Source organism: Thunnus albacares, chromosome 8, assembly GCF_914725855.1.
Source record: "Thunnus albacares chromosome 8, fThuAlb1.1, whole genome shotgun sequence".
Classification (NCBI taxonomy): Eukaryota; Metazoa; Chordata; class Actinopteri; order Scombriformes; family Scombridae; genus Thunnus; species Thunnus albacares.
Window position 1 is genome coordinate 19,828,740 of NC_058113.1, and position 27,767 is coordinate 19,856,506.

General features: G+C 42.8%; 1 protein-coding gene across 1 annotated transcript; it reads left to right on the forward strand.

Annotated features, from left to right (window-relative positions):
• The first annotated feature begins 378 nt into the window (after window positions 1-378).
• Window positions 379-27,767, forward strand: LOC122987021 (CUGBP Elav-like family member 3). Its single transcript, XM_044358609.1, has 15 exons — window positions 379-1,049; window positions 1,351-1,381; window positions 1,941-2,185; window positions 3,580-3,662; window positions 19,006-19,054; window positions 19,445-19,573; window positions 19,754-19,833; window positions 20,260-20,415; window positions 20,846-20,990; window positions 21,376-21,525; window positions 21,648-21,713; window positions 23,300-23,404; window positions 23,566-23,709; window positions 23,972-24,135; window positions 26,637-27,767. Exons 3-14 carry the CDS (start codon window positions 2,041-2,043, stop codon window positions 24,097-24,099), a joined length of 1,380 nt encoding a protein of 459 aa, XP_044214544.1. The 5' UTR covers window positions 379-1,049; window positions 1,351-1,381; window positions 1,941-2,040; the 3' UTR covers window positions 24,100-24,135; window positions 26,637-27,767.

The following is a 27,767-nucleotide window of genomic DNA, read 5'->3' on the forward strand; positions in this document are numbered from 1 at the left end:
GGCGTGAACAGCTGTAGTAGTCGTGACTGCGTGCGCGTCATCGGCCGCGCGCTTCGGCTTCACGTCAAGAAGCATCGTTTCAGCACCAAGGCCAGGGCTCGCGGCTAGAACAATAGGCGGCTCCGCGCATGGTGCCGCCTAGGCAACGTCTAAAAAGTTTCCCCCGCAAACCGTCAATTTGGCATGATGTTTATTTTTTTTTTACTTCTGAAAAAACATAATGTGGGTATAAATGTTGTAATATACACTGAGTTTAAGTGTAAAGGTGAGAGAGTGGGTGGGAGACATTATTTGTGTTTTTTTTCTTCGCGAGCACGGCGAACAAATTTGTTGACGCTTCCTAGAAGTTACGTCACAGGCTAGCAACCGCTTTGCTTAGAGGAGGGGGAGGGAGAGAAAGAGCAGGGGAGATACCGGTATATAGGATGTGAAAAGCCATCCAGCCGTTGGACGGGGAGGACGCAACAAGAAAAAGAAGATAGCAAAAATAAAGTGAGAGTGGAGCCATTTGTAACGGTTGGAGCAACAACGGCAAGTCTGAGAGAGAAAGAGAGAGCTTGTTGTAAGAGACCAAGCAAGTTTGAACAGCTGGATGTTAGCTACCAGAAATTAAGCAGTTGGTTCGCCCGTTATCACTTTGTAATCAAATAGGAGTCAACAGTGGGCTTTCGCGGAAGTGATAACTAGCTAGCTTGATACACTCTGGACTTTGGGAAAAAGCTGAGAGGTTTGGTTGGTTGAATATCAGTTGGACGAGTTGGTGACAAGCTGTGATTTGGACTCACCTGCTAGGACTTCTACTCCGCCACCTCCAAACCCGGGAACACGGGGTTTGTAAAAAAAAAAAGAAAAGAAAAAAAAACACAACTTATAGTATCTGTGCAGCGAGCAGGAGGAGCAGGAGGAGGAGGAGAGGGAGAGTACGACAGGCACAAAGAGCGGAGAGCATCCAGAGAGGGGAGGAAGGAGGACGGACAACAACAGAGCATCCCTCTTTAATGTGTGATTTGTGCAGACAGCATTCAGCCCATTAACATCATCTGGAAACGGTAAGAACTGTAATATATGTAGCCTGTGTATTTCCCAAATGTTCTGGTGTGTGCGCGCGTGTGTGTATGTGTGCGCGCGCGTGTGTGTATATTTATATGTATATATGTACGTGTGTGTGTGTGTGTGTGTGTGTGTACATTGAAGGGGGGGTGGGGGGGGTGGGGGGGATCGGACAAAGAGCAAGGGAGCCCCATGACATCCGTGTGTATGCTGTAACCTACAGCTGGCTAAACAAAGAAACCGCTCTATTGCAATGATTTACCCCCAGTCACGCTGTTTCTTCTCCTTTTTTATGTGCAGGGATCCTGAACGCTGTTTATCCACCAAAAAGGTAATGCACGCTTACGGATATTTTCGAATGAATATGTGTTTAATTGGAGGAAATAGTGCCATTATTGTTTTTTGATTGGCTAATTAACATTTGCATAATTGTTTTTACCAGAAGCTACTGAAGCTCTTTGTCATCAGACTGGCCAATAAATACTCAAAATAATCTCGCATATAATATCTATATCTATGTACATTTTTGGGCACAAATTCTAGCTTGTTCAAACAAGATATTTAATTAAGAATTGCCATTTTTAAATATGATTTTTAATTCTTCATATTTCTAATCTTACAACTAGAAATATGCTAATATTATAATACATGTAAAGAAAATAAGCATCATATTAAAAATATAAGCCCTCCAGGGAATACTACAAATATTATTGTGATGCCATAGGAGTTCAAAAAATCTTTTAAGTGTAATAATTATGATTTCACTTCTATACACCACAGATATACTATAAGCCACTATAGTAACATTTTTAGGATTATTGCTGTGATTTTTAATTAAAGTCTTCTACTCTTTTCTTTTTCTCTCCATCATTCCGGCTGTGACCCCAAAGACTCGTCCAGCATCGGTTGCACCTCTCCAGGGATACCTGCTCCTGATTAGTTTGGCCCTCAGCCCCTGCAGTACCCAGTCGTCCTCTCCACTCTGTCCCGATGAAGGAGGCCGACGCCATCAAGCTTTTTGTGGGGCAGATTCCCCGGAATCTGGAGGAGAAGGACCTCAAGCCTATCTTCGAGCAGTTTGGCAAGATCTATGAGCTAACTGTGATAAAGGACAAATACACTGGCATGCACAAAGGTAGGTCTCGCCATCAGAACACACCTTAAACACTGACAGACAGACAGACAGACAGACAGATAGAAAGATAGACAGACAGACGTGACAGTAAGGCAGATAGATGGGTGGATTTTCCTGAGTGTCACATGTCTCCATGGAAACTGTCACACCTCCTCTCGTTGCCATCTCCTGTTAACACTGCAACGTGAGATCATGAAGACAGGCAAACAAATGCAGTTACTACACGTACACTCTACATAGTCAGACTCAGGAGAATACTATATAAAGGTGTGATGAATAGGTTTATAATATATGGTTTATAGACTCACGATCCCTAATTACATTAACAATTAGGAGGCTTTAAACGGCTGCTTCTAACAGATCGGGAGAAAACACACATGCCCTCTCTCTCTCTCACACACACACACACTGACCTGGGGTCCTGTGTGTTATGAACCAGATTAGGCTGTATGCTCCAATCAGTGTAATGGGCCTGTAAGCCTGGGTGACACAGGGGAAAGAATCTGTTGTTTTGAGAATCCCCACGGCCACAGTAAGCCGCTCTTAAAAGCAATGAGATGGACCATAAGATGCATGTGTGTCTGTGTGCCGTGTACTTTGCTGTGTGTGTGTGTTATGTGTGTCTTCTTTCTATATTTTTTCCATCTTATAGCATTATGTCGAGTCATTCTCTGCTCCTCACATGTCAACTCTGTGTGAATGTTTCCCTCCTAATCATCCAATCTTCTCTTCTTCACTCTGCATCTACATTAGTCTGTCTAAGATGTCAACGGGATGCTAACCTGCTGCTAATCTTGTTGTCTTAGTGCTGGTGACAGGTGTAGTAAACAGCTCTGGCCAGCCAGCTCTACTACCTACCCCTCCCTCACACACACAGACACAGGTACAGCACATAGAAAAACAAGAGGGAGTATATTTGGAGTGATCGTGAGGCATGCATAGTGGTTGGTATAGGCAGGTACCTGACTGTGCCAAGCCTGTGAGGCCTTGTTAGCCCTGCGCACACGTCTGTGGTGCTGTCATGTGTGCTGACTCGTGCCGTGCCGTTCTGAAATGTGCCGTGACGTGGAGTGTCCTTCTCTGCTCTAAAGTGCATCATCATGGTGTTGTCAAGTATACTTACAATGCATGAATATATATATATATATATATATTTAACCCCTTGCACAATAAACTCAGTAATAATTCAGAGTAGGTGACTAGTAATCAGGGAGGGCAAATCGAGCAGGAGAGATTTAAATGATTTAAATGGTTTGTGACTATATGTGTGTGTGTGTTTGTAGGAGGGTGATACAGAGACAGAGATAGAGAATGACAAATATTAGAGCATCTCACTAACGCTTTCTACCTTTACTCCTCTCCCCTCTCTTTTTCTGTCTCTCTCTATCTGACAGGATGTGCGTTTCTGACGTACTGTGCAAGAGAGTCGGCCCTGAAAGCCCAGAGCGCCCTACACGAGCAGAAAACACTACCAGGGGTAAGTGCACATCACGAACAGACATACACACAAACATCCCCAGACAGTACACACTTGACACTTATGCAACAGTATACACCACGCTTGCACATACATTTGTATCACAGGAGCGCCGTCCCCCCCCGCCCCCACCTACATGCACAGACGCTGCCATCCACCTTGTATGCATGCTTGCAACTGCCCTCACATCAGTGTGTGTCTGTGCTATTGGTGGTTTGGCTCCCATTAGTAACACTGTGACATAACTCAGCAGCCGGCAGGCGTCTTGCTGCTAAGGACAAACACTCCTTCTCCCTCCCTCTCTTCCTCTACTATGTGAGCATCATCATCTCCATTTCTCTATCTTTCCCTGTCTCTCCATCTCTCTGTCGGCCCCCTCCATCTCTCTGTCGGCCCCTCTGTTAGCCTCCGGTGATAGCTCCCGCCTAGAGAGTGTGTGTAATTAATGTGGCCATTCCCCTTTGTCTCATCCCAGTCTCCCTCAGTCTCAGTCTCTCTAGTGAGGGATTGTGTGCTGCGGCTGAGCTGGGGTAGGACACTGTTCATTATGGATGGGGCATTGTGCGAGATCTGTGTCTGTCTCATAGGCTGTACCTCTCTGTCACTCCCTCTCTCTCTCTCTTTTTTTTTTTCTCTCTGACCTGATTTCCACTGCAGTTTAAAACGGATTTTGCAGTAACTTTTTGGAATATTTTGAATTTTACACCGAAACTCGTGTGCAAAACTACCCAGCAGCTCTCTCCAATAAAGCCAGAGCTGTGAAAGTATGGGACGTGTCATAGAAATTACATTTTCCTCACCTTAACTCCGTTTTGCGTCAGTTCTAACAGAATGGCGAATGCACCTTTACTGTCTCGGAGCTGTTCTCTATCTCATTCTCTCTGTGTTGCCCTGCCACTGATCAGAGTTTCAGTTCCTGCACCTTCTCCGCAGGCTGAGGTTGTTGATAAGATCTCTGTGAGAAAATGGTTGGTGGAGAGCCAGAAAAAAAAGGGCTTTGGGGGAGGGGAAATGTTCTGACACACACAAGCACAAATCCCTGCATACATACATACATATTGCAATCATTCCTTTCCTTGCAGCAGGGAACATCTCTGAATGCTAACACACACACACACTGCACTTGCACGTACAAACACAGCATGTTAATAATGACATTAATCCAATTAGGGCCTACTAAGGAGTCTGACCTTTCCGCAAAAATCACCTCTCCTCTGTCTGCTGCGTCTGGTTCCTCTCTCTCTAGTGCTGCCCTTTGTCCTTTGACTCATCCTCTAACCTCCACTGGGTTTTACTTTATCCTCCCCTGCTGACGGCACCAACAACTGGCTTGTTCCAGCGAAGGGAAATCGCCCATAAGTCTGCTTTACAAGTAGATAGCTGCTGTGAATTTCCAGATAAATTGTGATAAATATTCCAGACACACAGAGGAAACATTCGCAGGGAGGATGCTCATTAGCAGCACAGATTTACTAAAGAGCCAGCACACAACAATCAGAAGCACCAGTCCCCTGTGGAAGACCAGTGCTGAAATGAGGATGTGGCTGTGGTGTGGTGGGTTTTCAATAAGCCTTGACTGTTAATGAGCAATATTACTGTTTCCGCGTGTGGCTTTCCTCGATTTGAAGTATCTTGCCTTTCCCTTTGAGATGTACAGCACCAGTCAAAAGTTTGGACACACCATCCCATTCACTTGAATGAGCTAGTGTGTCCAAACTTTTGACTGGTACTATATATAAAAGAGAAATCATCCTTTATTCTGGCTAAATACTTACTTAAAGAAAAGTACTCCCACACAAGACTTTACATATTTGTCTGATTTAAATGAACTGATTGGTGAATAGAGCCCCAGCAATAGATGGATTTCCTGTACACACACAAATGGTTCTGAACCGTTCCCATTAACAACACTGTTTATCATTCCCCTATGTTTGCTTTTACTTGAATTTGAAAGTCTGATTTTTTTTTTCAGTGATAAATCAACATTTCATATCTCTAAATAATCCCAAAGCATTATCTGCTATCACTTCCTGCTACCTGTCTATATATCCTGTCTCTATCCTCTATGTCTTCCTTCTTCTTTCTCGCCCTCCCTGCCTATTGCCTTCTTTGACAGGATTTAGAAATGACTTCAGACGATTTCTCCCTCTCTTTCACACAACCTCCCCATTGTCACATTCTTTTCTCTCCCTAAGAATTGCTTTTTCATCTCTTCCTTATTCCTCCTCTTATTTCACCCCCAACCCTCCATGCTTTCCCTTATTCCATTTTATCTCTTTTTTTTCCCCCCTCAAATCCCTTCTGTCCTCTGTTCATCTCCTCCCGTCACGTCCCCCAGTTTCTCTGCACCAGTAGAATATTATAGAATGTTCTCTTCTCTACCCCCCCTAACCCTTTCATCGCTTGCTCCTTTCCTCTCAAAAATCTCTTCATGGTATCCCTTTCTCATCCCTCTTTTCCCATCCTGCTGTCTTTTACTCATTTTTCTTTCCCCCCACTGCACACTCACGCTTCCTCCTCGGATTCTCATTTCACAGTCATTTATGGTAACCCTTCTCCTAAGTCCTCCTCTCAACGTCACCCCCCCCCCCCCCCCCCGCCCTGCAGTTGCTCTACCCCTCGTCTCATTTCCCCTCCTCTTGATTAGTTGACCCTTTTGACCGTTTCACACCCCCATCTCCTCCCTCTCCTCCCCCATCTCCCCTTCTTCCCCAGCTCCACTTGTTAAGCTGCATGATTAGTTTCTCACAAACTCATTTTCATAGTCAGATCCTGGGCTCACCGTGGGGCAAAGGGGGCTGAGGTGTGTGTGTGCCTGTGTGTGTGCCGTGTAGTCTTGAATCTTGGGATCGCTCTTAATTGCGGGTGCTGGTGGAGCGTCAGGCATGGCATTCAGCTTTAATAAAGTTGAATGAAAACTGTGGCGTCACACACTCATGCAGATGGGTTTCTGTCTGTCACTCACTGATGGGATTTAACGCTGATTTAACAGTTCCAGCCTGCCAGTAGAGGTATGAAAGTACGGAGGCAAACACACGGAGGGTTGCAGAGAAACTATACCTCAAATGCACCCTGCTAGTTTCAGCAGGAGCAGTAGACTGTAAGATTGGAAAATGAGGAAAAAGGACAGAGGGATTGAGAGAGAGCGAGAGATGAACAGATGGCCTTATCAGAGTGTCCTGCGCCTTGTGTTTAATTTGAACACAGAGAGGGAAAGAGAAGCACAGAGGGAGCATGAGATGAGGAGAGAGAGTGAGAGTGAGATGCATTTTATTAGTCACAGTGGCAGAAATTTAACAGTGGAACCACAAGCAAGTCCCACTGTAGCGCACAGATGTTTTGGTGTATTAGATGCGGTGCAGAGATTCCCTCTGGGATGCATCCACATGAAAGAGCTCATGTTTAGCTGTCGCGTATCAGCGCTTATTTGCACTTGAAAATTGAATTCCTCATTCACATTTGCATGCCGGGGTGGCACCAAATGGGAATAACGAGGTGGATATGCAGCGAGGTAAAAATCTGCTCCAATAAATGTAATTTCTGCTCTTACCTTGTTGATGCTTAATTAAAATCATGTCCAACATCGCTTACTGAGTGAGTGGGACAGGACAAATAAATTATACAAATAAGCATCTTCACCAAGCAGCCATTAAGCATAGACACATACAGTATTAATATATGCTGTTCAAGGGGGAAGAGGTACACCGCTGACTGGTTTTGTGAGTAGTGTGTGTGTGCCTCGTTAGTCCAGCGGGATGGTGGCAGTAGGCTGACAGCGTGTGTCTAAGGTCAGAGGTCAGGGCTCAGCCTCTAGTCGACAAATTCAGGGGGGCAGGTCTCAGGGCTGTAAAACTTTCCATCCAGGAGAAACATTAGAAGGACATGACGTCCCCTGTGAGTCTTTGTACCACCAGAATAATGCACAATAGTGCCGGTGGGATGGTTAAATGAAAGTTTGGATACAGAATGTTTTTGATTTATGATTTATGTCTCATTTTTATTATGCTTTTGGATGAAATATTCCTACAGTAGACATGCTGTTTTTTTTAAATAACTTGTATTTAGTACTTGAATTGAGTATCTTTGAATATCCAGTTTTTAGTGTAATGTGAGTTTGTATTATCATGTAAACCAATGTAACGCTTTTTAAAAAAATCATCGACAGTTTGTTTATATTTAAATTAAAAAAAACAGCTAAAATTTGCACAATATGACAAAAAAATCAGAATGGTAACTTAAACCATCTACTTCCAAATTTGATTTACTTTGTCATCTCCTTCCATTAGTTCTTAGTTTTCTTCACCTCAGTTACACTCAGACATTAAAAACTTTGCTCCCATGTTCACTTAGACAAAGTAAAACATACAAACGTACATTCACACTTCCATCGTCATCCCCTCGTTCCCTTCCTCTCCCCTCTCTTTCTTTTATTTCATGCCACACTCACGGCCTGGTTAGATTTTAACCTCATATCTCCCTCCACCCTCTCTATCTCTCCATCTTTTCCAAGCCTACTGCTGCTGTATTTCCTCTGTTATCTTTCCCCTTATCTTTATTTCTTTTGTTCTTTCCCGTTGATATCTCTCTCTCCATTTAATCTACGCTCTCTTCTCTGTGCGTTTATCACTCCCTTCATCTTCGTCCCACTTCAGACACGCACGTCGAGCGTACGTACACACACGCGCGCACATACATGTGCACGAACGCACAAACACACTTACACATCCGTTTGGTCACGCTGCCATCCGCAGATCTCAGTGTAGGTGAAATTAAAGTGTGATAAGCAGCTTACCAGGTGTGTGTTGTCATGCTTCACTGCTCTCCAGGCAGCACTCTGCTCCCTGTTCTTTGATTAGAGCCAAACCATAGCCTACACACACAAACACACACACACACACACAAATACACACATCGTACCTCCCATGACACACTGGATGCCTGCTGAATTAATAAAAAGGCAGAAGAAGCAACACAGGACAAGTAGTTAACGGCAGAGGATCGATGCACTTATGAAAAATATAACAAAAGTTTGTTGTGGTGATATTGATTAAATGCATATGGTATGACAGCGTTCTAAAGCGGATAAATTGGAATATTTCCAGGCTTACTGCCGGATCATGGAAACATGTCAGGAGCTGTTGCGTAGTTTATTGAGCCTGGATCGAAGAGAGAAAGAGTTAATTTGTCATTTATGTCCAGAGCAGAAAAAACTGTACTTTATATGTATGCACAGTACGGGCTCACATGGACCCAGCTGAATACAACTACAGCGGCTCACTTGTGATGCAACTGCTCATTCTTTAGAGTTAACGTTGCATCACTTAATTCTTAAAGGGCATCCAAATACGTAGAAATAAACACTGATAACATCACATGGAACATGAAATTATGGATCACTGACCAACCGAAATTAGTTGTTCCTTTATGTCCATGTAGTATGTTGCTTTCTTTTTCCCTTTTTTTAAAGCTAGACACAATATTTGCATGTGTCCATCATCTAGTACTTGTAGTTGATGTTTATCAGATCGACTCAGGACGTCTAATGTGTGTATGTTGTGTATGTTCTGTGTTTCCATGTGGAATCTAAGATGCCTGGCAGGCTGCCTCCCTATGGGGCAAAACTATGATGAGCAATTATCCACTAGGGCGACTTTGTAGGCTAATTTAGCATATTTATGTGGTCAGCAGCACTGTTTACTATTCCCCTCCACTGCTTACTGCTGCACTTTCAATTTAGAACAGACCCCAGCTCCCTCTCTCACTCTCTCGCTCTTTCATTTTCTCTCTGTCTCTTCCTCCTTTGCCATCCCTCTGCCTCTATCTCTCCCCGCCTGATGGGGTTTGTGATGTGTATCGCTCCCCCCCCCCCCTCCCTCAGTCTGTTTCTCTATTTTTATCCTCACTGTGTGTGGGATGGGAAGGGAGTAGAGGGACAGGTGTAGAATCAAATGTGTGTGTGTGTGTGTGTGTGTGTGTGTGTGTGTGTGCGATCAAGTAGTAGAGAGAAAGAGGAGGAGCCAGAGAGAGTGATAAAGAGGGGGGGTATGCAGAGTGAAGGGGTGTTTGTGGTTTGTGTGGGGTTGTGTATAGCTAAAGGGGATTTAGCCTGTTTGTTTTAAACAAAAGTCTTTGGGGTATGTGTGTGTGCTTGTATGTGTATGTGTGTGTGTGTGTGTGTGTGTGCATGTGAGTGCATTTGTACATGCAACATGGAGAGAGAAAGAGTGCCTGCCTCATATTTCACCACAAAATTGAGGCAGAATCTAATCTTAGCCTCATAAAAGTCTGACCCTGGAGACCACCTGCCTCTTTAAGGCCTCACACACAGACACACACACAGACACACACACACACAGAGAAACATTTGTGTCTGGGCCAGTTTGAAAATAATGTTTGCGTGGACATGGGCACATGATTATGAGGGTATGTGATTGTTCACTGCCAAATCTTTGTCTCTCAGATGCTGAGCTCTAAAGTAGCCCAAAGTTGAGTTGAGTCCATATCACACACCATCTGTTTTGTGTATCCAGCCAGCTACAAAAATCTGCAGGGCCTAGTTTACACATTCATAGAAATGAAAAGGACGGTTTAGTTGCAGTTATCAGTCATCATTAATGCATCTGATGCTGGACCGAATCTTTGTTCTAGCAATTTAAAGCTCACTTGAAACCCTGAGTGAAAGTGCAGCTTGTGCAACTTTAGTGTGACCATTTAAATCCTGGATTCAAACATTGGCACATGTGGCCAAGCTGAACACTTACAGTGATGAGTTTCAAAATCAAACCATGCCCACCTTTATGTAATGACTATCTAAATAAATAAATAAGTCATTTCCATATTAATAAATAAACAGTAATAAAAAATAAGTATTTCTATTTTTTGCCGGAAAACTGGCTGCTGACTTTGACTGATTATTGTAAGCGTACATAGGGGAAAGTCTCTCATTTATGTATTTGGGTTTTTAAGGAATTATCAAGGAAGAAAAGAACTGCCAGAAAGCAGAGTGTGCCAAAAAATCACTTAAATGCAGGGACCTCAACAGATGCCCGATCTCAGCATTTGCACTTGAGTAGGCTTTGATCATTGAGCAGTGTCACTGAGTTTCAGAGCCAGATCACATAGCAAACATCCCTCCCTTTTAACTTCAGTTACTGTAACACTCACCCATTTCCATGTCCAAAAACAGATATTATCGGATGCTTTTAGCACATTTTGGGAGCCTCTGCATGTATGTATTTCAACTCTCAGAGACTATTTTGACAAGGAAACATGACATTTTAGAAACACGTAACTGAAAGGTGTCGCGAATGTGTCCACGTTGTTTCTAAACCTTCGATTTGCTAAATATCATGGGCTGATTTTATTGACAGAAAAATTACATTTCAGTCAGAATTGGACCTTTGATACTGAATTGAAGAATGGATGGAGGATGAGGAATTCAGAAAAAGTATTTTATCACAAAAACACGACTACTGCATCAAATACTTTCAGGTTAAATTTAACATTTTTAGATGAAATTATACCTTTTCAACATTTACACATATTTTCTGCCTAAATAAGCTTTTGCCCAGAACACATAAGATAAAGCAAACTTGAATTTGAAGTAAAACTAAAAAAAATTCTCTTCACTGGACATAATGTCAAGTCAGGGATGACGTTGACATGTTTCATTCTGTCCATATTAAACCCACAGCCTTCAATCTAGACACCTTGTTTCAGCATGTAATATTTATGTGTCTGCACTGAGATGGATGTATAGAGCGGGGCCCATACGAGAAGGGGTGAATGAGTATGTGAATTCGTCTGAATGAAAAGGGGGGTTAAGAGCAGTGGAGGAGGGCCATGAAGAGATTTGGCATGAATAGGGGTCTATAGACAGGGAGGGGGTAGGGTGAGACAGGGGAGGAGCAGAGGAGGTCGGGTTAGAGAGAAGGAGGAAACAAGACAAAAGTTTGCCATAATGAGCGTGGAGGAAGGGGCAGGCGGGTGGTGTGTGTAAGAAAGGGGTTTTTCTGGGTGGTGGAAGAGTGGGAGGGAGTCAGGGCGCACTTCTGTCAGTTTAAACAGAGACATCTGTCAGAGGGGGCCACTGGTGTGTGTCTGCATATGTGAGTGTGTGTGTGTGTGTGTGTTTTTGTGTGTGTGTGATTAGGCGAGCAAGGGGATGACAGGACTTTAGTTGCACCTGGGGTGTGACCTCTGCTCTGAAGTCTCCTCTTCAACCACACTTCAACCCTCTGTCTAGCTAATGGCCTTTTCACACTGACCACAGGGCAAAGCCGGAGCTTTATGCCACCATATACACTGACGTAGATCAGCACACTTCACGATGCTTTGTCTAACAGGAGGAGACAGGAGAATGGGCTTGTACAGTTCAGTGTGACCGGAGACCGGAGACGGTTCAGCCTTGTTTTAATGATGTACTTGTGAGCAGTGAATGTGGGTCTGTGCAGAGTAAACTGAGATGTTTAAGGTTTTGTTTAAACAATCTTAGGTTTAGTTTAGTTCATATAGATTTGTAGGAATGAATTTAGGATTGTGCATGTCATGTACTTTGTGTGAATGGTAGATTACATTTTTAAGGGTTACCAAATTTCATTTGAGGACTCTCTATGTATATTTAAGTTTTAAGTTTGGATATAACTTAACTGATATGCTAGAAATGTAATCTTTAGGCATATACACTCATAAGCCAGTATACTGAGTATATGAGTGTGTGTGATTCTGTCTTCACAATGTTTCCTCTGAATTCTCAAAAAAGAAAAATCTCCATTTCAAGTCATTTTCCTCATCCTTTATAAAAAATATCATAAGGTTAAGCAAAGATGTGAAATTATGAAGAGTTAGGAGAAGGCGACAGCAAGAGAATTTAACAAAATTTACATTGTTTGGATAGATGAAGGCATTAGAGTGATCTTAAAATATTGTCTTGGAAACTGATCAGACAAATATTTATCATGCAAGTAAAGTGAGTACAGCCTAACACAGCACATTTTTGAAAACATACATATGCCTTAATAACCTGCCCCAATGATATAGAAGCATGTATTCTGAAATTAAATAAAAACACATAATTATAAATATATTTGTATTTCTATGACATGCACAAAAACAAACTGCTGAGGGCAAAAAATATGATATCTTTCTACTCAGTTAAGTCTTTATAAGAACATACAAGTTATTTGCATATTTGGCTTGCTTTAATTTTATGGGATTCTGCCTAATGCTGTAACTATCTGAGCATCCAAAAATGTGTCACTGGCGCCGTATTGAATGTAATCTCAGTGAATATGAGATTTTTGCAATCATGAATTTGTATGGCTTTGAGCGGCCTTTTTAATTCACCAGCTCATTTCCCAAAGGACTTACATTCCCTAAAATAGAAACAAGGTCCAAGTGCATAGGTCTAACAGTTATCCGCTATAGTGCTGTTGGATTATGTTGGACTAAATCCAGAGGATCAAATTTCAGTGAGTGCTCCACTGCTGCATGCACAATGTTCTCAGTGGGGTTTGACAAAAACAGCATAATATTATACAAATCAACAGGGTAGTTAGTTCTGCTTTATGCACGGTTTGACACCATTACTATGGCGGCTGATAAAAAGAAAAGCAGAGAGGAGAATATGCTGGTAATCCATGCTCCAGTAGAGAGGCTGATAAAGGGTTAACTGACAGATAAAGTATTGAGTGCAGGAGAAGGAGGGCAGACTTCTCAGGTGTGAAGAATGGAATGAGAAAGACAGAGAAAGGAGGGATGAGAGCAGGGGGATGGGCCGTTCAGGAGGTTGTATTATGGTTGCGAGCCTCCGTTGCCAGGCGACGGAGCTGAGTGAGATGCCAGGTTGCTAGGTAACCTGGGGGATGCAAAGCCTAACGTGGCGAGATGGAGAGACAGGAGAGAGAGGAGGGGTTGGAAGCTGAGCTGCTCCACCTTCCCGCTCACTCTCTCTGTTTCTCACAGCTCAATGTCTTCATCCAGCTGTGAATGAGAGGCGCAAACTGGATCGGTAAACACAGAGAGATTCAACATGGAGCCAGCGTTTAGCATGCTACAACTGTGACTCTGCAGTTTTACTGAAATGGTAACACTCTCACACACAAGAGATTGAAAATTCAGAATTTATCTTATCATTCTAGCTCAGTTAAATTAAAAATGTCCCTATGCATTAGATCATCATACCATGGCTGCAACTATTTTCATAATAGATTCATCTGCAGATTGTTTTCTCGATAAATTGTGTCAGAAAATGGTGAAAAATGTCCATTATTATTTCCAGAACCCAATGTGATATATTCAAATTGGGGTTTTTCTTTTGTTTTTATCTGACTAAGAGTCCAAAATCCTAAGATGTTCAGTTTAATATCATATGAGACAAAAGAAAAGCACCCTGTGACCCTGCAGAGGATAAGCGGGTTAAGATAACTGATGGATGTATGGATGTATGGACAAAGAAAAGCTGGAAATCCTACATTTGACAAGCTTAAACCAGAGGACGTTTGGCATTTTTGCATGAAAAATGATTGAAATCTTTATCAATCATCAAAATAGCTGCCAAATCCTTTATATTAATTGTTTCAGCTATAATCCATAATACAAACTACATCTTTTGTGTGAATATCTTTTGAAAGCACCCGTCGTCCCGGAAGTATGGGCTCGACATCAATATTAAGATATTCAGTTAGAAAAAACTGTGATATTTCATTTTGTCAGCATTACCAAGCTCTAATATGAACTGTTAAAGTCAGAGAGACATTCTGCTTATGCAACATAGACTTTGTAATCTTGTTATGGATACAATATCTTTTACACAAGATTTTGCAATTACATCAGCACAGAAACAGTATTTTAATGTGCCAAAGTAGGTACTTTTTTTATTTGATTAAGAAAGGTAGAATTACTGTAAATTCAATAACCAATTTTTTGGTTTTTGTCAGATCGACATAAGGGCTTCCTACACTGATGATAATGAGTTTGTAGGGCTGCAAGGCACACTATAGCAATGATGGAGGGAAAAAAATTGAGGGTGGGGGGGGAGAAATAATGCAAGATCGTGGAGAAGGGATAAAAATAGTTTTCCTTTCTTGCGCACTCTGGAAAATGGACATCTGAAATTGTGTGGATGGAGTGTTCCAGAGGGAGATTGAAGGGGGGGAAGGGTGTGTGCATTTGTGTATGTCAAGAAGAGAGATATGAAGAGAGAGAGAGAGTGAGTGTTTGTGTGTCAGCATACACACACACACACAAACCATTGTCTGTTGTCATGCTGTGCACTGTAATCAGTTTTATATTTCAGTTTGCAGGAAGTTTTTATTATCGTTGTAGAATATTGCCCTCCAGTGTTTTGATGGCAAAAAAAAAGAATCAAAAGACCAAAATGATAACATTGATTCAACACTGTTGTTTAATCCATGTTCCAAAGTGTGCATGTACACACACATTTACATATACACACACACCCTCACCCTCATGATGTGGGGCAATGGTTTGTTCCAATGATTTTGCGTAGGTGGGGGAGGGGGTAGAATACGATTTGATTGGATAATCCAAGGATTTAATATCCCCTAATCCTGGCACAATCCTCTCTGCATTACTGCAGGGAGTAAGATTAACTGTATGTGTGTAGTATGTGTTTGTTTCTGCGTGCGCAAAAAGGGCGGGTGCTCTAAGTGTGGTGGTTGGGGTGGGGGGGTGGGGGGACGGACGTTGGGGACGTGTACTGTAGTGTGTAGTGTTTGTGTGTGTGTGCATATGTGAGTGACATGTACTGTGTGTGTGTGTGTGTATTTGTGTTGGCACCACAGCATGCAAATGGAGCCGTGTTTGCATGCAGGGTTTGGTCATGCGTGTGTGAAAGGACGTGCCTCCTCCGAGTGGTCATGCAAGCTCACACATCATCATCATATATCACATATCTCGCCCTCATGCATGGCCGCGCCGCCGCCGCTCACATACGAATTCACTTTCCTCAGAGAGATACAGAAACTCTGTTTTTTAGTATGCCGCAGGAACGGATCAAACCACTGCTACAGTATGAAGCCAGCTCCCTGTACGTGCGCACGTTTGCAGATGGTTACTGTTAATTAAGTCTTAATTGGAACGTGAGTAATTAGAGGATAATTTGACTTGAAAGGAGTGTGCGGGCTGTTCATGTGTGTTGGCGTGAAGGAGAGAGAGAAAGACGAAGTGGAGTACAGTGTGACTGACTAGCAGGGACTGTACTTTATTTGCATTTTTCTCTCAGGCTCAAGGGAATTTTAATTACTCTACTACAATATAGATTCAGTTCCCTCACTTTCTCCCTCTCTTTCTCTCTGCTCTGAGCCAACTCACACTTACTTACTCCTCTACATATGGCCCACATCTCTCCACTACTCTCATAAATTTCCTGTCCTATTCATTTCCTTGTTCTCGTTCATTTTTTACTAACGCTCAGTGTTCATTTCTCCCCGCTGTCGCATGATTTTACAAGGGAGGATAGCGTAAAGCCAGCAAAGCACTCTCCGGCACAAATTCTTTGTTTACCAGAAGATCACAGCAGTCACCCTTGGCAACCAGCATCCTTGTTTACCTACCCAGTGTGCCGTCATACGATTGCCATGACAACGAGCTGGTTGCCATGCCAATTTTCCGATGCCATTGTGTTGTCTTTGTAGAAGCAGCGTGCACCTCTCACCTGCTGCTTTTCTCAGTCTCCTCTCCTTTTTTCCCCCTCCCATCTCTCTTTACCTATGAGACTAAATTAATATTATGTGGTTACTTTAAGATGTCGAAAGGTCGCAACAGACACACACACACACACACAGATTGATAAGCCTTGATTGATAAGTCATAGTTTGGAATCGTTAAAGGTTAGTCTGTTCGGTCTGTTTTACGGTCACAAGGATGAGCTTGAATAGACCTAATGAAGGAAGAAATGGAAGAGGTGATGGATGGATAGAAGGATAGAGAAAGGGTTAGTGGACACAAATCTTGCTACAATCAGCCTGCTCTACAACACAGTCCGAAATCAATGAACAAGACGGGACTGATCGATGAGTTGATAGCGCAAGATGGATGGCAGCGTGGATGGACAGCAATAATACCAAGACTGGTATATGATGGATAGATGGATGGATGGATGGATGGATGGATGGATGGATGGATGGATGGATGGATGGATGGATGGATGGACGGACAGATGGATGGACAGACAATGTGAAACCAAGGTCACAGAAAACTGTTAGGCGGTGTGTGTGTGTGTGTGTTTTCTGTGAGTTTATGTTTAAACTGACAGCTCGAGTCAATAAAGGTGTGAGGTTAAAAATGTACATCATCCCTTCCTCTGCAGACCTTGTGTGTGTGTGTGTGTGTGTGTGCGAGTGAGTGCATGTGTTTTATGTGAACAGTGTGTTTGCATCTGTGTAGGGTTTGTGTCTCTGAGTGTGTGATGGCCTTGCCTTAGATCAATAGCTCTGTGGTGACAGCTAAGAGCTGATTAATCAAACGTATGGATCAGTCTCTCTCTGCTCTGCCCTCTCCTCAATTACCAGCTTCATTACATTGCCTTAACACCCCACTGGGACCTTTCTCCGTTCTTCCTTCTCATCCCCTCCCTTTCCCTTCCTCCTCCACCCTCCTCCTCCTCCTCATCCTCCTCCTCTCTGTCCCTTCCCGTACCTTCCCTCTGAGTTTTTCCTGTCATTGTATAACTCTTCATAGATTTGGGAGTACAGCTAATTAAATCACCACTGCCACAAAACACTTTTCGACTGGCAGTGTGACGAGGCGTTAATTAGCGGCGTGTACACTTTGTTGCAGCCAAGTGAGGAACTTTAAATCTGAGCATCGCTGATTATGATGTGAAACCATCACTTGGTTGTTTTGCTTTGGTTTAGCGACATTTCAAAGCATCATCGTAGCATGGATTGGAAAATGGGAGTGTCAGCCACACAAGCATGTTGTTGTTTTTCCTCTCTTGCTTTTACTTTGTCAGTCGATGTCTCTCCCTTTTTTTTTTTTAATACACCCTTCTCGTATCTTTTACCTTCTTCTTTTTGCTCTGAGACTCCCTCCATCCCTCCTCTGGATTTTTCTTCTCTCGCTTCCTTCTACTTCTTCCTTCTTTTTCATCGCCATCATTCTGCAGCCCTTCTCCTCCCCCACCCCATCCCTCTGGCATTAACACTCTGTCTCATTGCCTCAGTGCTATGACTAAGCAATGTGTGTGTGTGTGTGTGTGTTAGCGTGTAGTGTTTTTTTTTTGTTGCTGTGTGTGCCTCCGTGTGTGACGAACCTGTGTGTCTGTATGCAATGAAGCGCCATTCAGAGTATGTGTGTGCATGCATGCATTAGCTCTCTAGGCAATGGATCTCTGTAGTCGTGACATTTTTTAGACAGAGCAAGTCACGACTGAATCACGCCCCGCTCCTCCCTCTTCCCCCACGTTCCTCTTTCTATTCTTTTTAAATCACCCTCTCAGGGGCAGCTTTGCTTTCATCCTCCCACTCTCCATCTCACTCGTCATGTAATGCTTCTTTTCTAGCGTTTCCATTCACTCCCTGGGTTCCTCTTGGCCTTCCACCTGCCCTTTCAGCGGGTCGAAGTCAACCGGGGTCCCCCAGGCCTCCCTCCCTCTCTCTGTCTGTCTCTCGTTCTCCGTCCTTTTTCATTTTTAGCTGACTGCGCCTGTTCCCTTCACACACTTTGTCATCTCATCCCACTACAATCTCTCTCTCTCTCTCTTTTCTCCTTTGCTCCCTTCCCTCTCTCCCCCCTCTCTCTTCTCTCCATCTCAACCTACTCTTGTCCCTCATCTAATCCGTAGTTCCTCTGTAATCCAGATCAGCTGGCCTGCATTCTTAATCTTGTCACTTCTCAATCCCCCCCAGTACTCCATTCTCAATGTGTGTGTGTGTGTGTGCGTGTGAGTAGGTGAGAGAGACAGAGATCAGAGATAGTAAGGTTGTAAGGTAGAAAGAGAGCAGCCTAGGTTCAGGTGCACCTGTTACCTGCTAACCTCAATTTGTCAGTGATTTAAAACACACAGACGCACCCACACACTCAAATACATCTCTACTTTTTGTTCAAAAGCTTAGATATTTACTTGGGAACACAAATTTATGAATACAAATGACCTCTCATGAAAAATGTCACTATTTTATTTGTTTTTACTGTAATGGAGGTCATTTGGTCAAAATTTCTTTAGACGTTTTATCAACTGATATTTTATTTCTGCTATTTTTCCACATAAAAATAATAATGGAACACACACACCTGACTATAAAATATAGATGTCCAAATGGAGTAAAAACTTGTTTATGTTGACCATCTGTGTGGATGTTCCTTCTTGTTTGTCTCTCAGATGAATCGGCCAATCCAGGTGAAACCAGCTGACAGCGAGGGCAGAGGAGGTGAGACACGTACTTAGACATACACCCCCCCTTCTCCCTCCCCCTCCCCCTCCCTGCCCCACACACACACACACACAAATACACTACAGTGTGACAGAGAGAAGGCTAGGTGTCAAGACGGATCAGACTGAGACGGAAAGTAGTCAACAGGGTGCTTGGCAGGTTTCTTGGACTCTTGGTACACAGAGACACATTAAAACCACACTCTTCCCACTCCCTTCTTCACACCTCTCTCTGTAGTGAATACTGCTCCCTGCTGGAGGAAAGTGGCAGCACCCTACAAAAATAGATTGAATTACTATCATTTTATCAAGAGGTGTGACTGGTCTAAGGGAAATAAAGCAATTTTTTTTGTTCTTTCCTTTCTTGAACATTTCATCGGTTTCTCAGAGGACAGGAAGTTGTTTGTGGGCATGCTGGGAAAGCAACAGAGCGATGAAGACGTCAGAAGGCTGTTTGAGCCCTTTGGCAGCATAGACGAGTGTACTGTGTTGAGAGGACCCGACGGCACCAGCAAAGGTAACACGCATGTGGCGCACACACTCATGCACACACACACACACACACACACACACACACACACACACACACACACACACACACATAAACACACACACACACACACACACACAAAAAACAAACTTATTTTCTTTTCTTCTGGCAATACTTGGTGATTTAATGCTGCTGCTTTTGTTGCAGGGTGCGCATTTGTAAAATTCCAGGGACACGCTGAAGCCCAGGCTGCAATCAACAGCTTGCACGGGAGCCGCACAATGCCTGTAAGTTAAATGCATAGACTTGATTATAATTGATTAAAAACAGAGCCGTACAATACACTCACACACAAGGGAAGCACAAATTACATCATGTTTGTATTGGCTTCCCTTTAGTACTTAAGTTTCCTCCTACGTTGCAAATACATGTGTACAAGTCAGGTTGAATGGAAGGTTTAAATTTCCCCTAGGTAGTAATGTAGGTAATGTAAGCATCTGTCAGCTTCGGTCCTGTCAGATCCAGCATCCTCTTTATGCTGGGCTGGGCTCGAGCCATGTGTGACTCGTAAAAGGATTAAATGGATAGAGAGAATGAATGAATTCATAAACATGGAGCCTAGTCCCATTAACACATAAAGAAGGTCACGCATAACATTAGCTGTAATTGCAGTTTAAACTTACATCTGACTCCATCTCTCTCTCTCTGCGCAGGGAGCGTCATCCAGTCTGGTGGTGAAGTTCGCCGACACAGAGAAGGAGCGGGGGCTGAGGAGGATGCAGCAGGTGGCCTCCCAGCTCGGCATCTTCAGCCCCATGACCCTCAACTTCCCCGCCTACAATGCCTACACGCAGGCGGTCAACGCACAGGCAAGTGGTGCACGCATGCACGGATGCACAGACACTCACTGCACTGACACGCACATCTACACACCAAGTTTATAAGGGGAGTGCTGTGCTTATGAAAGGATGTAATAAGTTTGAAGAGGCTATCAGTGGTCTAATTGGGGCTAATGTTATTACCCAGACAACAGAACATACGTCATCTGGCATTAGCTTTCCCGCAACACACAACCATTAACCCACTGACTCAGGACATAATGGCCTTGTAATTAGATCTCTATTCATCTGTTCTTCCATCACTCTCTCTCCCTGTCTCCCTCTCTCTCTTTTTCCCATATGCATTTAACTGTCTCTTTGTCTTCTCTCTCTCTCTCCCTCACTTTTTTGCCTCTTTCTCTCTCTCCCCCCCTCTTTTTCTCCATCCCCTTCCTCTCTCTGTTTCCTTCCCTGTCTACAGCTTGTCCAACAGCAGGCCCTGGTTGCCCAGTCAGCGTACTTGTCTCCTGTGGCAACAGTTGCCGCTGTACAGATGCAGCAGATGGCGGCACTCAATGCCAACGGAATCATTGCCACACCCATTACACCCATCACGCCGTCCTCGGGTAGGCTCTCACAGACACACACACACACACGCTATGCATACTCATAAAAACACACATGGATTTGTGCATGCTCAGACATGTGAAGTGGCACTGTATTGTGTAGAATAGAGTGTATAGTAGTTTTAATTATCAGTTGTGTATTATAAAAAAAAAATTACAATATTTTTATTATCAGCAGTATTTCCATTAGTTGCTTCGACTCATCAAATTAAAACTAATGTTTGTTTTGCATAAATATAGAAACATAATTGCATAAATGAAGCATAACTTGAATGGCTAGAAGCAGGTGTAGCCATATGTGAGGTATAATTATTGTCTGATATTTTTATTTAAATAAGATTTGTGATGGGGGAGACTCATTAGTCTGGGTGATCCATGTCTCTAGGTACAAACACTCCACCAACTATCGCAGCAACGCCTGTGCCAGCTCTCCCTCCGCCAATAGGAGTGAACGGTTACAGCAGTGTGCCAGCCCCAACCAATGGACAACAAGCAACAGAAACACTATACACCAATGGTGTTCACCCATATCAAGGTATTTTAATAATAGAACACATTATAGACATATAGACATTTGTAAATTAGACATCAAACTAATGTATTCATCCTGTATTTTTTCATCCTCACTGTTTTTTTTTTCTTTTTCCCACACTCCAGCTCAGAGTCCAGTAGCAGCACTGGACCCACTACAGCAGGCCTATGCAGGCATGCAACACTACACAGGTTGGTGTATGAACAGATTGGAGTGTTGAGCAGTTGTCATTTCGGTCTAAGTTCTTTAAAGGTGCAGTGTGTAGAATTGAGCGGCATCTAGCGGAATGGACTTGGTAGAAATGGAATAAAATATTCATAAGTATGTTTTAATTAGTGTATAATCCCATAAAAAAAAAAATCGTTGTTGTAGTTTTCGTTGCCTTAAAAATGAGCCCTTTCCCAGATAGCAAATTTGCTTGGGCCCAGATCCGGCCCACACCCAACACTTTCGGCACTTTCATCTCGCACACATACTGCGTGGAATGATGGCACTTGGGCGGTCCGCTCCTGTTTCCCAGATCTGGGCCACAAGCAAGCTGTATGTCACCCAAGAACAAACCAGATAAACCAGAACTGGTCCACATCCAGAATACACATAACTGTGTACACATAACCAAAAAAGGCCCACATTTGATTTGGGATATTTGGGCCATATTTGCTATTTTACATGTGGGCCATTTCAGGCTCACATCCATTTTTTCCGGGCCAGAAGAAGGCCAGCAGTGCCGCATCATTGCCTGAAGTGGCCCACTTCCATATGCTATCTGAGTTATATCTACATAGAGAGCAGGTCCTCTTCCACGGAGTCCGCCATGTTGCACCACCATATTTCTACAGAAGCCCAGAACGGACAAACCAAACGCTGGCTCTAGAGACGGCCTTTCACATTTTTCACAAGTTTCACGGCCACCGTAGGTTCTCCTACACGCTTAAAAGGGGAGGGTGAGGGGAGGTGTATTCAGTTGGTTGCAATCTGCAACCTCACCGATAGATGCCACTAAATATTACACACTGGTCCTTTAAAGTTATTTATCTCTAGCTAACAGCACACTGGTGAAAATTGGGTTAAACCGAATAATACCTGGTTAAGAGGCAGATAATAGTTCAAAATTTAGTCTATTTCAAAATTGGCAGACATATATAATATTAGCAACAGAAAGCCAGGTTAAAGGAAACAGCCCAAATGCTAAGGCAACTCAGACAATCTGCCAAATCCTCACTATTAAGTGCTACTTTATAGTCTAGTGGGCAAATGAGCAAATAGGCAACAGGTGTAATGACAGGTCACAAGGATGGTCAGGTGAAGCCCACTGAGTGAGGGACTACTGGACTTCAGGCAGTAGGTTGAATCCGAATATTCATTATTCTTTTGAATGGGGAACAAGGAAGGCCGGGTGTCTGCTTTTAGTTTGGCTGCCATCCATTCAAGGATGGAAGTGCTTCAAGGGCAATTGATTAAAAAACCTTGTACTGATTTATATGATTTCATTGTTATGCAAGAGACACATTACTGGCTTGTAATACAGATAATCATACCTTAACACCATCTGTGTACAGGACTCATACTCACTGAGTAAAAGGGGACTGTAATGTGTGAATACCAGTCTCCGTTCAACAATGTCACTGTTTAGCAGACTCCATTCAGTTAATAGTTTTCACCTTCAGCAGCCAGGAGACATTTCAGTTCAAACGAACTGACTCTATTGGACACTGCCATGTTGCCACCTGTTGGTTTCACCCAATCAGATTATGTTACTGTCTGTCTCTCCCAATAGCGGCGTACCCTGCTGCCTACGGATTGGTTGGGCAGCCGTTCCCCCAGCAGCCAACACTGGTTGCCCAGCAACACCAGCAGCCCCAGCAACAGCAGCAGAGAGAAGGTGATGAGACTTCCTGTCTGGTTGGGGCCACACCCCTCTCTGCAATGATCTTATTTAAAGTTGTTTATCACAAGGATTTCACAGCCTGAGATCATTTATCACACTCTGCCTAATGCCTGTGTGTGTGTGTTTGTGTGTGTGTGTGTGTGTGTCTGTCCCAGGTCCAGAGGGCTGTAACATCTTCATCTACCACCTGCCTCAGGAATTCAGTGACTCTGAGATGCTGCAGATGTTCCTGCCCTTTGGCAATGTCATCTCGGCTAAGGTGTTTGTTGACCGTGCCACCAACCAGAGCAAATGCTTCGGTGAGACACACAGACAGGGGAGAAAGGGGGAGGGAAGGAAGACAGCCGATGTATAAAGGAGAGCAAAGGACAAGTGAAAAAGAAAGGGGTGGCTTTGTGGAGGATGAAATAATGTGTCAGTTTACATTTTAAACCACAGTGCCCCATGCTGTATCTAAGTTAAAGTGAGATGAAGTGAATAGGAGGTGTGAGAGAAAGGTTCTATTAAAAACTCTGTTTCTTTGTTCCTCACACTGTCTTTCTTTTTCTCTCTTTTTTCCAGGATTTGTGAGTTTTGACAACCCAGCCAGCGCTCAGGCCGCCATCCAGGCGATGAATGGCTTCCAGATCGGCATGAAAAGACTGAAAGTGCAACTCAAAAGGCCCAAAGATGCCAACCGCCCATACTGAGTGACAACTGAGAGGAGGAAGAAGAATTAAAGAGAGGTGAGGTGGTGGTGGTGAAAAGGTGACGAGTGACAACGACATGAAGAGGTGTTATATGCTGGGGGAGCAGGAAACAGGCAAGAAGAGGCATGGGGAAAATGGGGGAGCAGGAGGATGAAATTAGATTAGTTTAAATAGCTTCAGCTTTGACACTACAATGCTAATTGATGGTACAAAGTTAAGAAAAAAACCTTAATATGACATAGTGAATATGCAATGGGTTACTCATATGAAAACAACTTAATCAACTCAGGAAAAGTGAAAATACTAAAATATTGTTTTCCTTTTTATTTTCTTTCACAATCTTATTTATTTTCTTTCCTGCTGTTTTGATCTTTTCCTGAAACGGCAACTTACCTCACCCAAGATCCTTCCGTCCAATCATAATTCACGAGGACCCCATCGCTATGGCAATGGTTGCCTAGTGACCGATAAAGCCCTGACCCCCCCTTCCTCTCGCATTGTTGTAAGTTGATTGGTTGGCCTGTGTTTGGGTTGCTGTGGCGATTGATTGCCTGTGTTGGTTGCCCTTGGCAATTTTTGTTCTGTCACCTCGAGCAACCAGCCATGCGTTGACCTGCATGTCCTGTTGCTGTAGTGACCACAGACTGTGTTTGGTGCATTGTGACTTTATTTTGTATTGACCTGTGCACATACTGATCAATAACTGTTAAGAGCCAGGACTGTACTCAGAATAAATTTGATTGGATATTTGATATACTTAATCATTGTATAGTAATTTGATAAAATCTGTAGCAACGCTTGTTATTTTTTTGCAGCTTTGTTTTTGATCAGTTTCTGTAGTGTTCTGTTTGGTGTCATTATTATTTGAACAAACTGTTTGGGTAAAGTAGTGAGCGTGGGCATCTATGTGTACATATGTGTCTGTGTTACACTGTTAGTGTGTAATACAGGAGTGCATAATCCCTGATGTACTGGTGTGTGTATAGAGAAGCGTCCAGAGGTTTCCATAGTGGAATGGTGGAGAAAGGTAGAGCAGCACTACAGTTTACTGCAAAATATCATGAAATTATTTGATGGAAAAATACTAAATATTTTACTATTATAACAATGGTAGGTCATGTTATGGTTATGCAGCAGTTAAAACCTGAATATGGCTACAAAATGGTCTAAAACATGGACCCTACAGGTTAGGAGAGCCAAGAACAGACAAGGCTATTCAAGTTTAATGACAAAAACACACAATTTTGGGCGAGCATGCATTTTGTTGAGCTGTACTCTGATAGGCTGAGTTTGTAATCCTAGATTCTGATTTGTTACACTATTTGATGTGGCACTTTAGTTTTTTGCTCCTTTCGTTTCTTTTTCTTGGTCTCTTTTACATCTTCTATCACTGCTTTTGTGGTGTTTCTCCCCTTCACTACCTCCCTCCTCCTCGTCCTCCTCCTCCTCCTCCAGTCCCCTTATCCTTTCCTACTCGTCCCCCCTTTTCTCTGTCAAATCCTCTCTTCACTTCTCTCCATCCCAACCTCCTCTTTCTATCCCTCTAGCTCTTTTTTTGAGGTGAAGGGTATGTGGTTGTCATGGTGGAAAAACAAGTGCCTCTTGCTTATTGGAGAACAGCCTTCAACTATAGGAATTCTGGGAGAAAATAACACACAGAGAATAGAGGATGTCCTCAGTTTGAGGTAAATTTAAATCCTCCACAAACCCCCAATCTTAACCAAAGAGGAGAAAATACGTTGCTGCCGTCAGGTCGGTGCGTGGAGGCACCGTCACATGGCAGCCCATATTATAAATAAAGGATTGTTTCTATTTCTAGACAAACTTTTACATAACAAATCCTTGTGGATAACAAGCCTAACGGATCTATCCAATAACTACCATCTGAACCCTTGAAACCTGCTGCCCCTGCATTAGTCAGATTTCAAACTGTCACCCAGAATTTCTATAACTGCAAATGCCAGAGAGTGATGCATGTCGGTAGTAGTGTTTGCTTGCCATGATCCAAGGCACATGAGTGCAGCACATGCTCATAAGGCCACACATATTCCCCAAATACTGTATCTCTACAAACATACACACATACTATACCCTGCAGACACACTTCCATAAGAACACAAGGACACAAATAATGGATTTTCACTGTATTGAGTTGCATGATCCAGACACTGTGTGTTTATGTGTTAAAGCACCATGATTTATTGCTGTTGAAAAGACAGAGCTTTACAACTGTGAATGATGCTTTCTTGTTTTAACTCACCGAGATGAAACCGAAAAAAAAAAAAAAAAGACAAGCTAGGAGCATCTTAAGGTGCAGTTTGCTGCAAGATATTATGATAGCAGTTCGAGCGATGCCTACACAAGAGTTTTGTTTGATGGGAGGGGCATGTTTGACAAGATGTAAGGATCAGACAGTCTCATGGAGCTCGAGTGTATTTATAACTACGATCTCTAACATATCCTCCCCTCCTTCTCTGTCCCTCTCTCCTTGTTTATGTATCACTCCCTCTACCCTCCAACTCTCCCTCCTTTCACAGGTGAACTTTCAGAGTCCAGTCGAGGTGGAATCCCAGGGTGCATTGTGCTTTCAGACCGTCTGCTACCTTTGAGCGTGCGGAGAGTGCAGCCACATACAAACACACACACACACACACATTCACACAGATACACATGCACTCTCAACACTGCAACTCGAACGGTACAAGGCTGATATACAAATGTACATAAAGTGCACAAACACACATACATACACACACACACACACACACACACACATACCTGCTGACACAAATACACACTGCTCACACGAGTCAGTAATCTTACCCATACAGCTGAGAGGTTGTCGGTTTGACCACGGTCTGTGTGGAGTTTGCCAACAGGGTGTTTAGTACAGTTAAGACAACTCAGACCAAGCGTGTGTGGAAGTTACTGATGAAAAATGCTGATATATCACTTCAATAGACTTTAACGTGTCTATACATGTCTATTACATGACAAATATAGAGGGACCGATGTTTCATAATAAAAAAAATGAAAGAAAATACAAAAAAGACGATTAAATGAGTAGGTTAGAGAGACTTTGGAGAAGATCCTAATGACCTGTAAATAATTTAGTTTACAAAGAGCAGCATTTAAAAAACGAGAAAAAATGCAAAAAGAATACTACTTTAGATAAACACAGAACAGGACACAGCGACATTATTATTATTATTATCATTATTATTATTATTATCATTATTATTATTATTATTATTATTATTACCACTAGTAACATCATCATCTTCATAAAGGGATATTACATTCCAAATTGTAAAATGGGAAATCACTAACCTATTTTAAATTTCTACTTAGATTTTAGGTGAAACACAGGGGAGGGGGGGATTGCACTTTTATTCGGGAGGTTTTAATATTTGAGCTATTTTTTATTTATTTACTAATTTATCAATTATTTTGTTTATTGGGAGATGGGGTTTGAGTGGGTTGCAATATTTTGATTTTAGAATTTTCTAGAGAAAACCTTTTGAGGGCCTGTTTCTGTCAGACTCTTGCAATCGAGTAATTATAATGTATGTATTAATTATTACAGCAATTATATTTATTTCTAATTTATTGAATCCTGTTTTTGATCCACTCTCTTTTTAAGTTAAAATAAAAGGTATCATACTAAA